The sequence below is a fragment of the Orbicella franksi genome, chromosome 2 (assembly GCF_964199315.1).
Source record: "Orbicella franksi chromosome 2, jaOrbFran1.1, whole genome shotgun sequence".
Taxonomy (NCBI): domain Eukaryota; kingdom Metazoa; phylum Cnidaria; class Anthozoa; order Scleractinia; family Merulinidae; genus Orbicella; species Orbicella franksi.
In genome coordinates this window covers 3909978-3926487 of record NC_138146.1, presented here as the reverse complement: position 1 = coordinate 3926487, position 16510 = coordinate 3909978, and the positions used below count along the sequence as shown (strand labels likewise).

The 16510-nt window shown below is 38.3% G+C and overlaps 1 protein-coding gene across 2 annotated transcripts; it reads left to right on the top strand.

Moving 5' to 3' along the window:
• Positions 1 to 445: 445 nt before the first annotated feature.
• On the top strand, positions 446 to 14464 carry LOC145477774 (galanin receptor 2a-like). 2 transcript variants are annotated; one of them, XM_081455592.1, is made up of 3 exons: positions 446 to 1256; positions 11207 to 11283; positions 12047 to 14464. In XM_081455592.1, exons 2-3 carry the CDS (start codon positions 11262 to 11264, stop codon positions 13228 to 13230), a joined length of 1206 nt encoding a protein of 401 aa, XP_081311718.1. In that variant the 5' UTR covers positions 446 to 1256; positions 11207 to 11261; the 3' UTR covers positions 13231 to 14464. The 2 variants fall into 2 exon arrangements, with proteins under 2 accessions (XP_081311718.1, XP_081311719.1); XM_081455593.1 differs by lacking the exon at positions 446 to 1256 and having other exon boundaries at positions 10410 to 11283.
• Positions 14465 to 16510: the final 2046 nt, after the last annotated feature.

The following is a 16510-nucleotide window of genomic DNA, read 5'->3' as shown; positions in this document are numbered from 1 at the left end:
CATTTGGCGCCGAAATGTGCTTCAATATTTACCCGAGGAGCGAACAGTTTTCCAAGAGCGATGCTCGCAGAACACTGCGAGCTTCGAGGGACAGATAATGCCCAAGGACAACTTTCCGAACACATTTCAAAGTCAAATGGTGCCTATTGCTGTTATAATCTTTCGAATATTTTTCGAAACGCACGAATCTTTTAATTTGGTGTGTTTTTTAGCCTTAGAGTGGCCATATCCACCCCACTCACACCCAGCCCTTGACAAGATTCCTGACCGTTCTTCGTGGATCCCCTGAGGAAAATCTGGGGAAGGGGGTGGTGTGGGGTGTTACGTGGGGAAAAGCGACGGATGCTAATGAAATATACCGCTGCAACTGACAGGAAATGTTTGTATTTAGCTGCATGGATGTAATTTGCATCTTGAAACAGGCGTTTGCTTAATCAATGGTTGCCTCCAAGAACGATCTCACGATTTCTACAACTCTGAACACTAAGGTTAAAAAAGTATCATTTGGTTTAAAAAAAAAAAAAAAAAATTACAACCAACCGAAGAATTGCTGTTACGACAGAAACTACGTGACTACACACTGCTTGGCGTTGAAGGTGTTGACACGATCTCTTTGCATTTTCTACTACCGTCTCGACGAGATAAATGATCTAAAATTGTACCAGGTTTCCAAATTATCTACTACATCCTGTAGGTAAATTAACAATAATGGCAAATTTATAAAATACACCCCGGATATCTTCAATTTCGGAAGTAGAGATCAAAATTGATGGTCTCTCTCCTGTGTCGTACGATATCAGCTTTTGAACAATTCGAAAAACACCCTTTGTTTCACTAACAAGCCTTACCGTGTAAACGAACTTTATTTTAAACTTTATAATCAATTACTACACTTTGATCAGTTAATAACAAACTGCAGCTGCGCCAACATTGGTGGAAATGATACAATTATGCGATTTCTTTCAATCTACCAATCAAAATTGATTTTACTACAAGTGGCCATTGGATCTGTCAAGACTTTTCGTGGAAGTGTGAATTATACCATATGTGATGTCTGAATTTAGTTTGCTCTGCAAATTAGCCAACTTTAACCTGTCAATAGATGTGTGCCTGTGATTTGAATTCTCTTAAAAGAGATGAAGTCTCTGATTTTATTCAGTTCAACACCCAGTTTCAGTGAGATAAACCACAAATCTTCAAATTATCTCGGAAAACTGGCTACAACGAACAAAGCGAAGGGAACTCTCTATTGCACAGTAAGTCACAGTTGCGATTACATTTGATAGTTGCTCTCTCGCCCATTATACAACAAACCTTTTGTTTTGCGCGCATAAGAGCTTCTAAGTACTTGCACACAGAACACATTTTTAATGAAAGCCGAACCGAAATCATATTCACCGTAAAATCGTATATTTTCTTGCAAATAGACTGTAGGAGCTCCAGATGAAATTTTCAGATCCATCATTCGGTAAATGTATTTTTCTTGGGTGTTTGGTCAGTTAAAACTTATGTCTCCCACAAAATTATAAAGAGTTCACCTAGGGATTTCTTGGTTTCAATGGGCCCGCTGCTCCATCTCACTGAAAGTTTTGATTTGTGTTCAGTTAAAATTTATTTCGTCGATTGTGGATAAACTTTAGCAGACCAAGCAATATCCAAATTCTGCACTCTAAGATATATATTTTTTAATTTTTTGCACTGCATGCAATACTGAGTCCACGTTAGTGACATAAAAACATCGAAATTAATGTGCAGCCAAGTTTCGTTGCAAAGCTGAAAAGAAATCGTAGAAACTAAAACAGTCTTCCCTTGCCTAGGAAGACCATTTGGTGGTAGGTGGTTTTTCCTGAAAAGTTTATTCGAGCCGAAAACATAATAACGGATTAAAGTTGTTGACGACTACACTCGCCCAATGATCAGTACACAAAACGGGTTCCTCCCTGTTTCGTCCACAGGCGATTGGCCTTGGTGAAAGGCGCGAAATAGGCAGCGCGAGGTCTGATGTATGAGAACAGGGATGTAAACGACATACTGAGATTGATTATCTTGTGATTTGATTTGAGTTCGAGCTGTGAAAACCGCTGGTCTTGCAATCCGGAGGTCCCGGGCTCATATTTTTCTTTCTCTTTGCACATAGTCAATTTGTCTGCTTCCAACCAGTTGTGATTTTTAACAAGTTTCTGTTTATTTGCAAATGCTGGTTTATTTAACGGACACAATGTAAACTACTGGGACACCAGGAACAGTGTTTATCCTATTATTTTTGTTTTCTAAAGAGCTTCATATCTTTTTCAAAATTTTACCGAGCGGTCCGGCTTTTTGGGGTATTGCAAGAAACTGTGTGAATGTGAACGTCGCGTTTTGCTTGTAGGAAACTGAGATTCAGACTGGGCGATCTCTTGACAAGAGTGGTGGGAGGTTAAGAATATTTTAACGAAAGGAGATTATCTATCTCCTTATCTCCTTTTCTTGCTTGTCGTTTTGTGTCCATACAGTCTGCCGTACGCCCCACCAGATCTATTTCCAGAGTTTCGCATCCTGAATTATGACAAGTAGTTAAGCTGAAGGACAAATTCTTCAATCTCATTTTTTCCAGTTGTCCCGGTATCAACGTGAGCGATCTTTAGTAAACATTTTTTTTATGAATCCCAGTACACTGCGAACAGCACCGTCGGCGTAGGAGAAACTAACTGCTCACAGCTAGGTATAATCCCAGCGGAAATATCAACAATTCTTTAGAGTCAGAATTTAACGAAAAAAAAGAACAAACCCATACATGGCAGCCGTTCAAAGGTGTAGTTTAATTTAAATGCTAATCATGAACACCAAGTGACGGATGAATATGTTTCCACCAATACAAAAAAAACTCGCTTGTCTTGTTCACCTGAAGAAGAAGTGTTCAAAATCTGCAAACATTATGATGCGAATGGTCGCTCGTTGTCATTTTAATAAGCTCCGAGACCTTTTTAGATGCTGTCCACCGTACCGGCGCCTCAATTACGCCGCCCAAAAATGACTATCAGTTGAAAGTTGGTTCTCGTTAAAAGTTGTCTTTGCACCCACTTATTTATATTTTTCTTTTCATTGCTTATTGCTTTTTGCAAAATTTAGTATAGAAATGGTGCTCAAAGTCCAATTAATTTGTTCATTTGAGTTAGAGCCGCCCTGTAAAAGGGTAGTCATAAGTGGTTGCTAACAAAACGTCGACTGACTAAACAAAAAGGCATTAATTCTTGGAATAAAGGAATCGTGAGATTCGCCGCCTGTCTCTCGATATTTTTAACCGCGTCGTTTTCTTTTTACGTCACAGTGCAATTATCACATGTTTGCGTGATGGTACAGAGAAATACCACTTTCCTGATGGTCAGATAATATACCGAACATGCTATAAAAAGCATACTGGGACTAAAGCGACAATTAAATATGCAAACGTCACGTGCTGCCAATCAAAATTTAACTGTCGACCAGACGGCTTTCACTGAAATTTTAAAATATGCAAAACGGAACAGACTGAATCCAGCTTGAAACGTCTCTTGGAAAGCCAACAACTATTCGCACGTTTGTGATTGAAAGAAATGGTGTTGGTGCTGATAGCAACGACTCCACTCGTGCCGAGGACATTAAAACAAGGAGCTTTCTTTGAGGTAATTGGTCACCTCTTTTGCTGACCATCCTTATGGTTTTTCTTTTCTTAATTGTATAGTATTTTATCTCGGTTTTGTGTTATCTCTGGCCATTAAATTGTAGTAAATAATTGAGCTATAGTTTTATTCTCCAAAATTTGAAAATAAGTCTTGACAATGGGGTACGGGCGGTTCAACCCAGTTCTGTCGTTCGAAACGAAACTCGACTTCAGTCCTGAGTCGAAAGGACATCGAATATATAAGCGCAAATAACAAGCTTTCGTCTAAATGTCTGACGTTAAAGGAGCTACGTCACGGTTTGGCATCTTGAAAAGTTAAGCCTAAATTTTCAAGTTCGTCGGTTTGTAATCCATGTTAATCTTTTCCATCCTTAACCATCCTTGTTCCTTTATGGTTTATTATTATCTCTTTGCTGTTTTTCTATCTTAGTAAACTGCTATTTTCAGGTTTCCTTCGCTGTAAAGGTAATTTGTACATGGCCAAAATAACTCAAAATACTTCTCTTCTAGTTTCGACAGATAGTATACAAACAACTGATAACTACAAACAGATACAAAAGTTTCAAGTCGGTGGTTTGTTCGTAGTGTTTTAATGAAATGTGCCTAAATTTTCGCTCAGGAAATGATGATGTTTTCTGAAAAATAATCCAAAAACTAAGCCTGCGTTATGTCATCAAAACACTTTTACCCCAAGTTTCTTTCCATTGATAGTTTAATGTCAACCGTCAGAATAAGAACCTTAAATGCCGGAAACTCGACTCTGACTAAGTCAGCGAAGTAATGACCAATTTTGAATGCAGGAATGTCAGTCAGCCGGCAAACTGTGCATGAAACAATTATTTTGTACAATTTTCTTTTGGAAAAATATTTCATGGCTGTCAGGTGTTATAAATCAGTGGTTTTCGTGGGATCTCTTCTACCATCGGTTTGGATTAGAGCAGGACGGATAATAAGCTGTCATTTTTATGTCAATCTGTCACCCGTGAGCGTTCCATACGCCCATCTTATCTCTTTATAAAGTTGTTTCCAGTGAAAAGGGACGCTCTTAAGAGGAAGGTGAGTCGAGTAACCTTGGAGTGCTCATGCAGCCTCTTAGATTTTCTTGGAATTGCCTCGCTGTCAACGCCGAGGAAGATCTGCATCGCACCAAAGAAGTTAATTTTATAAAGCTCGAAACTTTATATTAAGAACTTTACTTTATACGGCAGCTGTTGCACACTGTTTTATGTATACGCTAACAATGAATGAATTATTAACACGCGCTTTCAAAGGATCCTACCAAACCGCTATCTTTAATATGATAAATGTGTGTTTTCGTATTTAGAAATGAGATCCAGATATTGGCAAGTTTGCTATTCTGCCAGCACACAAAATAGACAAGGAAAGGTTACCAAGCATGACTACTTTAAACCTTGCCAAACAATATTGGTTTTCGATGGTCATTATTACACGTGCAATACATGTATATATAGAGGATATTACACGGTGGCGAGAAGATATGAATTTTACGTTCTCGTGTTCTTGCCACGAGAACATAAAATTCATATCTTCGAGCCAACGTGTAATGTTCTTTTTATTATATGGAGACTAAATATTGAAACCAATTCAACAAAAGCAAAAGGCGGGAATCGTGACGTCATTGAACGATACGACACTCACAAAGGTGACATACGGAAAATACGCCACTCGGGTCCCGGATGAAATGGCGTATGGAATCTACGAGTGGTTTAGTTCCCAGTAAAACACTCTTCTCCATATAATAAAAGAGATTATCAAGGTAAGAGAGAGAATTCCTATTCTTCTGCGGATATTAATCGCGCGTTGTGTGGATGTTTTCGTGGAGGATCTGTTTATGTTTCGTTTCGTTTCGTTTCAAAGCAAAGGAAAGGCCGGAAAACCTCCAACGCTGTGGATAAGTCTTCTTTGATATTTTGATTACAAGCAAAGGAGCTTCGGCTCTCGGTATGTTTCAGTACATTTTGAAGCTTTGATAGGAGTTTAAATAAGAGACGTATGTCCCCTGCACAAACAATAACAACTGAATGAACGGCAGCGATGTTTAGAGTGCAAAGCGAAAAAACGCCCAAACACAAGCTAGGCAACCGAACAAACAGGTGGTCAAAAGTGCAGGCAGTCGCTCGCTGCCCAAGCAGCAAAAAGCAGTTTAAGCAGCAACGGCAACAACGCCAAAGACAACGTCGATTAGAAAACGACTTAATTTTCAACCTACGAATCTCGCGAGAATTTAGATTCATTCAGTTTGTCTATACTGTCAGAAGTAGCTCAAACAGAATATGTAAGACAGCTTCAGAATTCGAAAGAGAAATGTTAATAATTGGCCGTCGTATAGTTCACGTTTTCTCGAATATGTAGAGTGTGGCCATTTCACGTTGCTGTTTTGGCAAAGAAACGAACAAACAATTGTAACGCACGCTTCAACAGCCATTGTACTCGTAGCCGACTTCCTGAAACCGAATAAACGGCAAAATAATGAACAGCCAAACAACGAAAAACAAACGAAAGCCCGGCTTGACAAAAAGGCGGCTGAGAGTGCAGACAACATCTCTGGTATGAAACGAAACCAAAACGTATAAAACGACGTTCGTCTCAGGTAGTTTCTCAGGTAGTTTCGCCATTTCGTCTCGGGTAGTTTCGAGAAAGTCGCTTCGACTGTCCAGGCATCGCGCGAGTAACATCCTCGGAAGAACTGGTACCATGTCTGAAAATAACTTACGAGTGATTACCTTGGGTAGAAGGCCTATATGGGGGATTCACTCTCTCACCTTGATAATCTCTTGATATATATTTAGTATTCTTTGAAGTTTATGACATAGAGGTCTATAAATTCTTTGTCGCCGCGAGATAAGAGAGATAGACATATTGTAAAGAGACCATGACTGTCCACTGAAAAAGACAATGGTTCGAAGGAAAAAAAAAATCGATTTTTAAAAAGTCGTGAAAAAATGAATTGAGGAACTGAATAATTGGTCTGATTTTACTAATAGTGATGGGATAAAAAAAAAAAAAAATAATAATAATAAAAAAAACCCAGACTGGAGTATATCAAAAGCATAAAATGGGATGAAGACTTTTCTAGACAACGCTTATTAAGAAACGGTGAACCTTTTTTGAAGTTTAAACCTATAACCCTATCACAACAGCCGGGCATAACCCAATACCAACTAAAAAACCCAGTGACATAATGTTTGCCTTATCTTGAGAATAAATAGCCAAATCGCCTTTGGGAAGTGGAAACCTTACTAAAACTAAAATATAGGCTATCACAAAGTAAAAATCAATGAATTTGGCTCTAAAACTGCAGCGATAAACCTCAACTTGATAATTTTAACGACAACAACAAAAAAAAGCAACAACAACAACATTTGTAAAATGTGTGAAGTTTCAATACTATGTTATAATTTTTTGATGAATGCTGAGTTATCTGTACTGTCCACGAATTATACACAAAAGCTGATCTGCTGAGGATAGGCCAGATTTTCGTTATCCTTACAAATAAAACCCTTTTAAAATTTAAAAGCCTTAAAACTTTGAAACTGCATGTTTAACCCAGAACACTAAAACTTCTCAAGTGTCATTATTTCACGGCACTCGTTTACCTGGTGTGCTTGGAAAATTGCTCTAAAAACCCGATAAAACAAGCAATTGCACGAAGCAAATTTCCAACGCGTGATTGTAATTACAACTTCACTAATAGTCAGTTTAGAGATACCGAAATCAATATTGACAACAAAACTTCCGATGCCCCACTTTATCCTGGCCATTAATTTCCTTCCGATAGAAGGATTAACATTTTTATCCGGCGAGTTGCGATATCTTCATTTGGCCTCCTGCAGAGAAAAATGAAATTTGGGCGGCAAATATTGTAGTAGATAAAAACAATTTTAATGACAAACGTAAGCGAGAAGTTGAATGAGCAATTTATTGTGTTTTAATTCTCCGTTACTACTCTACTTTAGCATAGATCATCATCTGTATAAAAGGCTAAAGAAGCTACCGTCAAATTTAATGCCTGTTTTACGTCATAATCAAATGGAAGAGCATATTTGTCCATTTTTGTTCACGTTTTGCTCTTTTTACCATCTGAAATGTGAGAAAAATCGCGATTACAGCGGAACGTTTATCACTCACAGATCGGAAACAATTACTCATAAACGGAAGTTCAACGAGATTACTTACTTGAGATTGAATACAAAATGACAAATACAATTTGATCGTGACAGGTAAAACAATTGCGTTTTTTTCACCACGACGTAATTGGGTCAATTACTTTTTTTTTTACAAAAGTGCGTCACTTCAGTCAGCGAGTATTAATTTCACGAAAAGCATCAACAGAGACATACTTGCCCTGCTCTGGTAACTCTGAAAAAAGGTACAGTAGGCTTTTAATTACGTATTCAGATTGAAAGCAAAAAATTTCTTCGTTAGCTGAATATTTCATTTCGTTATTAATGTTTAGAGGTACCCGGAAAATATCAAGTGCAACTGCGAGCTAAAAAAAATGACAAGCGGAATGCTTAACATATTGTCAACTTAATCAAACTCTGAAAGGAACACGTCCGAACGAAATTGTATTAGGAACGCTTCTCTAATACGTCGCCACCTCTCAAGGTGGAAAGAAAAATGAAACTTTATATTTAAGTTCTGTCCACATATTGTCCACCGTATTGTCTACATTTAAATTCATTTATATTCAGATTTATATTGATTATATTCACATATCTCTTGAGACATTATTTCTACCACAAAGAACGGTCCTTAGTGGTTTTTTCACATAAAAATTCCTTTTTTTTAATCGAATGTACATTAAAAATGTACGGTTAATCGTCATGATCATATTGATTTAATGTGATAGTAAACAAAAGAAGGCTGCTGTTGTTTTCCCTTATCACTTTTTTGACAGAAAAAGAGCTAAAAGGGCTGTTAATACATTGTTTGAAAGTCTGTCCAGGGCTTCGGAAAGTATAGATATACAGCAACAAGAAAAAAATTGTTCTTTCACAGTCGTCTCCATAAGGCTAGGAGCAAAGTTTTTTTTTTTATCTTCAAATTAAAAAAAGCTCGAAATGAGCAGGTGCGAGCCGGCACTTATTCTCAGAAAAGTGTGAACAAACAACTTTCAATACCCGTGAAAGCGGTGTTAGTTACGAACATTTCCAGCGTTTGACATCTTGTCGTTTCAATATCGCACAGCAGATAAACTCAGGCTGAAAAAATTTTCAAGCAGTCTGATCGATTCAGGGAACAATAGGCCGTTTACAAAAACGCAAATGATCGAACTTCAATTTCCGCATGTCACGAGTAATTTTTTCCTATTTTAAAATATAGAAGCATCAAGAGTTAGCCTGTAAGCAAGACGTTCGTTTTAACTGGTGCCAGATTTCAATGTTTAAAGATTTTTAATTCCTTCCATAGCAAAAGATTCACCTTTGAACACATCTCCACAACTTAGCCCTTTTGTACTTTTTCATGTCTTGTTTTATATTGCCTTGTTGCCTCCATATTCATCGTTTCAAAACTACTGTGAATACAGTTTGAATGAATTTAAAGAAGAAATTGCACATGAAAAATAGCCAAAAAAAGCCAGCAAGCGAATTTTCCCGTGGAGATTTTGATAAATTTACATTTCCTCGCGTGTCATACATGTAATTGGAGAGATATCAACTTCGAAAAGAGAAACCACGCACCTTATCTATTGGGGCCACGTCTAAACTCTGCCGGAGAAATTTAAAAACGCAGCTTTATTTCTACGGTCCGCACTAATCCGTTACGAAAACGAAAGTTTTCGAGAACGCTCTTTAAATCGGCCGGAGGAATTTGAAAACGCCGGCCTTGCTTTGAAGTGTGAACGGAAAACATTTTGAAAACGGAGCTTTTCGGAAACGGTGACATCACTATAATCATATGATTTCGTTGTCCGAGTTTTCCTCGAACATAAATCAAAAATGACCATTGATTGTTGTGTTTTCAAATTTCTCCGGTGTAGTGAGGACGGAAAACATTTGATGCGTTTTCAAAATGAAAAAGTCTGAAAACGCCGTTTTCGAATTGTTTCGACGTAGTGTGAACAGGGCCTTAGAAATTTCGTAGAAATCAGTGCAGAAAGAAGAAAACAAATTATTTATTTTACGTGAACGTGATAATGGGGAATAACAACTGTTTTACCAGGTGATATCTGAGGAAAATTGCTGGTGCAACAAAGAATTCCAATTGTTTCATGAACTTGAATATGACGAACGATATTAGCCTCAGTTCATGTTTTGTCTATAATAGCTCGATGCTAAGTATATTCGGCTGTTCTTCTGACATGTTTTTATTGTTGCTCTTCGCAAATATCCAGACACTTCCTCTTAGACCTCTTAAGACGTCTCAAGGGTGCAGGTCTGAAAGGGATGAAAGATTATAACGAAAGTAATCAATTTTCGCACTCTCTTTAAGGTACTGACGTCATAAGGCGCGGTCATGCCTTTTGAAAGAGAAAATTACCCAATGTTCGTTTACACAATTTAAATTAATATTTGAACGAAAAAATAGTCAGAAATTCTTCTGAACTGGAAAAAAAATTATGAAAACTTTCTTCAAGTTAATTCCGTTTGCCAAGAAAGAAATAATAAACCGCATTTTAATTTTCAGTGACGCCATCTTAATTAATTATGTGTTATCGAAGTCTGGAAAAGCATTTTTTTTGGTATATCCACGAGCAATTGCGTAAATCAATGTCTGTTGCTATTGGTAATTTCCTCGTATTTGCTTCCTTTCAGGGTAAAACACTTTAGAACCATTAAAATGGATCCAAAAATCATTTATTTTACCCACTATGTTCGCTACTCTTAAAACTTGCCGACAAATGCACGTAATTTTCATTCGTGGTGCCGCGTCTTCGCTAAACAAGGAAATTGTAAAACCCATCAAAAATATCCAATTGCCGAAAACTACGAACAAACCGGCAATAAATAGCAACATTTAGCACGTTCGTTACTTATTTACATCCATTATTTCCCTCATATTTACCTTGTGGTAAGTATTTTCAGAGAAATGTGAATGTCTTACAATGCTAGTGCTTCAAGCTGTCGGCCAAATTGAGAAACATGTAAATCACACTCTTCTACAAGGCGGATCTAGGTATTTTGAGAATTTGAAGAATAACGAACTCTAAAAAGGCAATTCTTCATATTTCACAATACATCATTTGCTACCTAAAAGCCACCTATTGCCTTTTTTTTTTATTAGGAAGAAAAAAATATCTTTACGTACGTGCGACGTTTTTTAAAAATCGATAACAACTAACATTATTGACTTCTTGTGGGGAGTGGGTTTATAATCGAGCAAACAAACTATGATAAAAGATCAGTTTTGAAGAAAAATAGCAATTATTTCATGATCTTAATGGAAGTCTGTTATCGATTAAATTGGTAGCGAGGATGCCATATCGTTTGACACGGAAATTATCCAATGGGCGAGCTTTAAAATCAGCTGAACATTCACAATACATTCACCTACAATACAGTCTGGGCTTTATAATATTGATCTCGCTTCTTCTCGAAGGTTTTTGTGATTATCGAAAAATTCAAGGACTGGGATCAAGCACTGAAACATACAAATGAATATATCGAGCACAAACGGTAAGTACTCTAAATATTCTTCACTTTTAGAGAGTTTTAATGAATGAAAATCGTCACCAGGGACAATTAATTCTATTGCGCCTAGCTACTCACTCCGCATATGCTTCGTGGTAAGATGTTTAGTCGTAAACGAGCGTTAATATCTTGGTCATTGAGAAAAAATTACTAGATTGGAAGGAAAAGTGGTTTAAAATGGGTAGAATCATATAAAATTGGGGCTTTGTGAATAAATTTTTTCCAAGTTAACAATGTAATTGTGCAATATATCCGCGTTCGTGTCCGCTCATTTTGTAATGTGGTTTTTATTGTCAGATCTAGAGATGATATACAAAGATAAAGAAAATATTAGGCATGTCACTGATACATACGTGTGAAGAATAATTTAGACAAAGATGACCGTCGCAGTTTAAAAGAAACTGAAGGTTCAGGATTAAAACATGTAATCTTTCCAAAACAGAGCCAATTTGGCTATGGTTGTTACCAGTTCGCAGCCGAAAGGGTAACTCAATTATGTTTTGGGCGCTGTACTCTCAACTTAATTGCAGGTTTGTCTACGAAGTCACGTCCTAAAGAGCAAAGCAATGATTCGTTGTTTTTCAATGATGTTAAATTAATGTACATCTAAGGATTTGAAAATCTCGGAGGATTTCCTATTTTTTCTGCACTTCATACACAAAGACTGTATTTGCTAAAGATGAGAAGATATCGGAAACTTCTGACTTTCTTCACTTCATAACACACGTTTATGTATTTCTCTTTTGAGATTCCTCGAATGCCGCTTCTCAGCTGGACCCTTTGGCCCCACCGTCGACCACACACCAGATCGTTGTCCTCCTGGTGTACAGCTTGATGTTCCTCCTGTCTCTCAACGGAAACGTCATGACGGTCTTCATCGTGTTGACAAAGCCGTACATGAGATCCGTCACCAATTGTCTCATTGCTAACATGGCCATAGCCGATCTCCTGATGACGTTCAGCGCCATGCCCTACTCGGCTGCGTATATGTACGTAAATAGTCGCTGGTTCGGTGGGATCATGGGAATGATCACGTGCAAGATACTTCATTTCTCAGTTGCACTGTCCATCGCGGCCTCCGTTCTCACATTAGTTGTCATCGCCTTGGACCGCTTCTTCGCCGTGGTGTACCCTTTTAAACGCGCCAGCGTTATTCGCAAGATTTGGGTGGTGAGCACCGTTATTTGGGTCCTCTCTGGCCTATCGATGTCACCTTACCTGTACTACTACAAGTCGTTAATCTTACAGGATGGTTATCACCATTGCTATGCGAGCTGGGAGCCTCTGGCTAGGTCTTGGGAAGCTTCGCGCATTTATTTCGCTTTTATTTTTATCGCTCTCTACTTAGTCCCCTTGTTCATCATTGCTATCTTCTACAGTATTGTTTCATTTAAGCTCTGGATTCGAAGGATTCCTGGAAATCCGAGCGCCGCAAATCTCCGACACGCAGAAATGAGCAAGAAGAGAACAATCAAAATGCTCATCATCATCGTTATTGTTTTCTCTCTGTGTTGGCTGCCAGCCCATTTGATGCACTTCTTCATCTATTTCGATGGAGAAACGTACTATAAAATTCCCTCTTTGTGGCAATTGATCGCATTTGGCGTCTCACAGGGGAATTCATCCATCAATCCCTACCTGTACATAGCACTTAACAGAAACTTCCGCCGCGCTTATGTGGACGTCCTAAGAAGCTGCTTTAGCCCTGCTAAGAATTTGGTGCGATCCCGAGGAAGCAATACGACATCGAACACGACTTTAACTCAGGGTATGTCCATGGAGTACGTTCAAGTTGCAGGCCTAGGTAGAAGAGGAGTGTATGAGCTATCTGAGACCAAGAAAGACACGGATTCCTTGCCACAGTCTGTCAGGCAGATAAGTCTCATGAAAAAGACAGACAATGACTCTCAATCAGAGGGACACAAATTGTAATAGAAAATCAATCCTCCATACCAAAAGGATAACGAAGCAACGAAGGATAAGTGTAAGAGGACGAAACAGACAAACGGGCAATGTCCTGGTGAAAATCGAACAGGCTTGTTTACACCGACTCTTAGCTTGGTTACTCAGGCTTTGCTTATTTTTCCGTCCTTAAGCCCGGCGGGTGACAGAGGGATGCAGAAATTGCCCGCAAGCATTCCCTCAAGTATTTACGCTATAGTAACTGAACTTAAATGGTGTGTATAATGTCCAACAAATGCTCATTTTAGTGTCAATTAGTGGCCGTGACTATGTGTCAATTGCGGCGTAACGTCACGGGCAATGCATCTTGGATCCGCCAATTTGGTAAGGGATGGGAGAAAAAAACAAACTGCAAGGAATTTATACGCAACTCTTCATAAGACACAGGCCTCTGGCCGACAGCGGGCTTGAAGCATAGTCTCGCTGAGCATTCAATTTAGATTGTCAGGCAATAAGAGTAGCTCAGAGTAACCATGAATCGCGAATGGGCTTGGGTTCTCGATTAAAGGATAACGGCTTCTCGAGAAGAAATTGCCTTGTAGTTTCAATCTTTTCCTCAAAAGTGTAACAATTTTTTTCCGTCCGCTCCTAGGACTTAAAGAAGAGAGAATGAAGACATGCTTTCTTTCAGTGAGTCTTGAAATGATTGATAGAAATGACGAATTAAAATAATAACAATATTAGGACCGGAATGATTACGGTCGGCCAGGAATTTTGTTTGGGATTGCGCAGCTACGCGTTCGGGTTAATTATTTCATCTTGCAGAAAACAAGGTTATGAACTAGCGAAAATCAGTACTGGGGTAACTATCGTAGCAGAAATCACCTGTCTGTGCATAAATGTTGTAAATAAAATTGTGTAGTTTATAGCGATAGCTTCATGGAATAGAACTGTTTTCAATTGAGTGTTGCAAACGAAACTCAAAGTTACCACTCGAGCTCTACCCAATCACAATTACACAGACAATCCAGTGAACCAGTCAAAGCTCAAAGTGTGCGAGCGAGCCACGTTTTGGCTTTACTTCTGATTGGATGACGAAGTGGCGCGAGATTTTAAGCCAATCACTCAGCGTGACAGTGGAAAACAAAAGCAAATAAGTATAACTATTAACACTCAAGCGAAAAAGGCTCTAATTTAACAATCTGTAGTAGTTAAATTAAACCTTTGTAACTTTGAACTTATTTGTTGAATAAATAAGTAAAGACAAAACTAAGTGTAGATACGTAACATGCCCTTTATTAACCTCTGTTTATTGGAAGCCAAAATGTAATCGGTTTATTGCTTAAGACAGACTTGACATCAAAGCTCTTGTGAACTTTATCATGAAGACAGCACGTTCCCGTAGTTATTTGAATAGTGCGAAGACGTGGAAACATACTTGACCCTGGTTGTAACTGGAGACGTGGTTAGTCAAATATTCTCCATACCAAAACCTCATTACATCTCCCTTGCTCAGGTAAAATGGGTGGGCAAAATCAGCGAAGACTAGTTCATCAGAGTCTCTGGAGGAAAATGAATAGGATTTTGTTATCATGAAATCATCTACGTGAATTGAGAGAGGGAAATGAGGGGCTACAGGTGGAATGCAGATACCTACATGTTAAAAGTTTTAGAAACTACACGACGTTTTTTTAACACACGTTTCTGACAGAATCTTCTGTCATCTTCAGTTTAAATTACAAAGTAACACAGTTTATATATAGTGTACGCAAAATGTTATTTGACTATAAGAACAAGAGGAAACATGACTATGTAAAATATTACAAAGAAAGTTTTACTCTAAATCTTCAACTTTATCATGTGAATTTAAAACTTTGTAATATTTTACATTGTCATGTTTCCTTTTGTTCTTACAATCAATTAGCATTTTGCGTACACTATATATTCAACTCTGTACTTTGTAATTTAAACTGAAGATGACAGAAGATTCTGTCGTAACATGTTTTTAAAAAGCGCTGTGTTGTTTCCTCAAATTTTAACATGTCTGCTACTATCCAGACCATGCCTACATGTATATTAATGTGAGGACAGAGGAGGATGAAGCGTTGAGTGACAGAGAGAAGGCCATAATTGAACTTACGCGGAAATTATAGTTGATAACTAAGTGCCCATTGATTGATTAATTGAACAAATGGTCTAACAACTGTCGTAAATAAACCAATGATCGATCCAAAACGATCCACCTTGCGCCTGTGTCAAAACCAGTCCTTGTCCGAAACCATTCATAGGAAGCTATATGAAAATGAGTTCCGCCTCCAGGTTCATTTTCATGCAAATCAAACTCATTTTCATACGAGAACTCGTTTTGAAACAGAGGCACAAGGTAACTCAGAAATGGGCTATTGATTGATAGATTGGTTCATTGATTAATTGATTGATTGACAACAAACAAAGAACGAAACTGTCTTCAGATTTTTTTTGTTATCTTGTTCATATTAACTATCTTCTTTAATCCTAACTAACATTATTGTTAATCAGGGTTCAAAAAAAGGATGGAGGATGGAGTGGAAAGGGGAATGTATATTGTTATTGTTGTTGCTGCTGTCGTTGTTACACACATATCGTCATAAACTATATATATATTTACTGTTCTTACGTTGCGTCAACGAAAGGCATAGAGTACCACATCCCGGGTTCCTCGCTTAAAAACTCTACCTCCGGAAAGATCACGTGATTGGTTTCGTCTGTGACGATGATGTTCAGGGGATCCTCCTTAGACGGACAGCCCCATCTATTGTCAGTCGCTTCGTCGCCGACACATCTGTGTAGCATTGTGAAAAACAACCAATGCAAAATCTAATTTTCTATTATAGCGGAGCTCTGGCGGGCGAAAGGGCCGCTTAGCGGAGCCCCATACTTTAAATGGGAAAAAAAACTTTATATGGGGAAAAAGGAAACCCATGATGGATTTTCTCATGGTTTTCATGGCTAGCGGTATTGCTCGTGGGCGCCCACGCACGACGACGACGACGATTCGCAACATGGTGACCATACTTCAGCTAAGCAGGTAATAGTTTGACCGAGACATACAGCTTTGGTTTATAGTGTATATCTCATACGTCTTTGATATTGGACATCCATGTTGTGATCAATTGACACCTGCCAAAACAAGGGATCCGCTGACCTGTATTACGTGACCGTATTGCGGGCTCAAGTTTAGAGCTCATGGAGGTCACATGTTTTTTGAAGTTGAACGCTGCCCATGTACTGCTTTTTCAACTGGATCGCAGGCTGAAGCCAGGTTAACTAG

What these genes read in the sequence shown, in the direction of transcription:
- LOC145477774 (XM_081455592.1), top strand. Translation starts at nt 11,262, where the DNA reads ATGAATATATCGAGCACAAACG. An exon ending in GAATATATCGAGCACAAACG is followed by an intron (nt 11,284 to 12,046) that starts GTAAGTACTCTA and finishes TTCTCTTTTGAG; the next exon opens with ATTCCTCGAATGCCGCTTCT.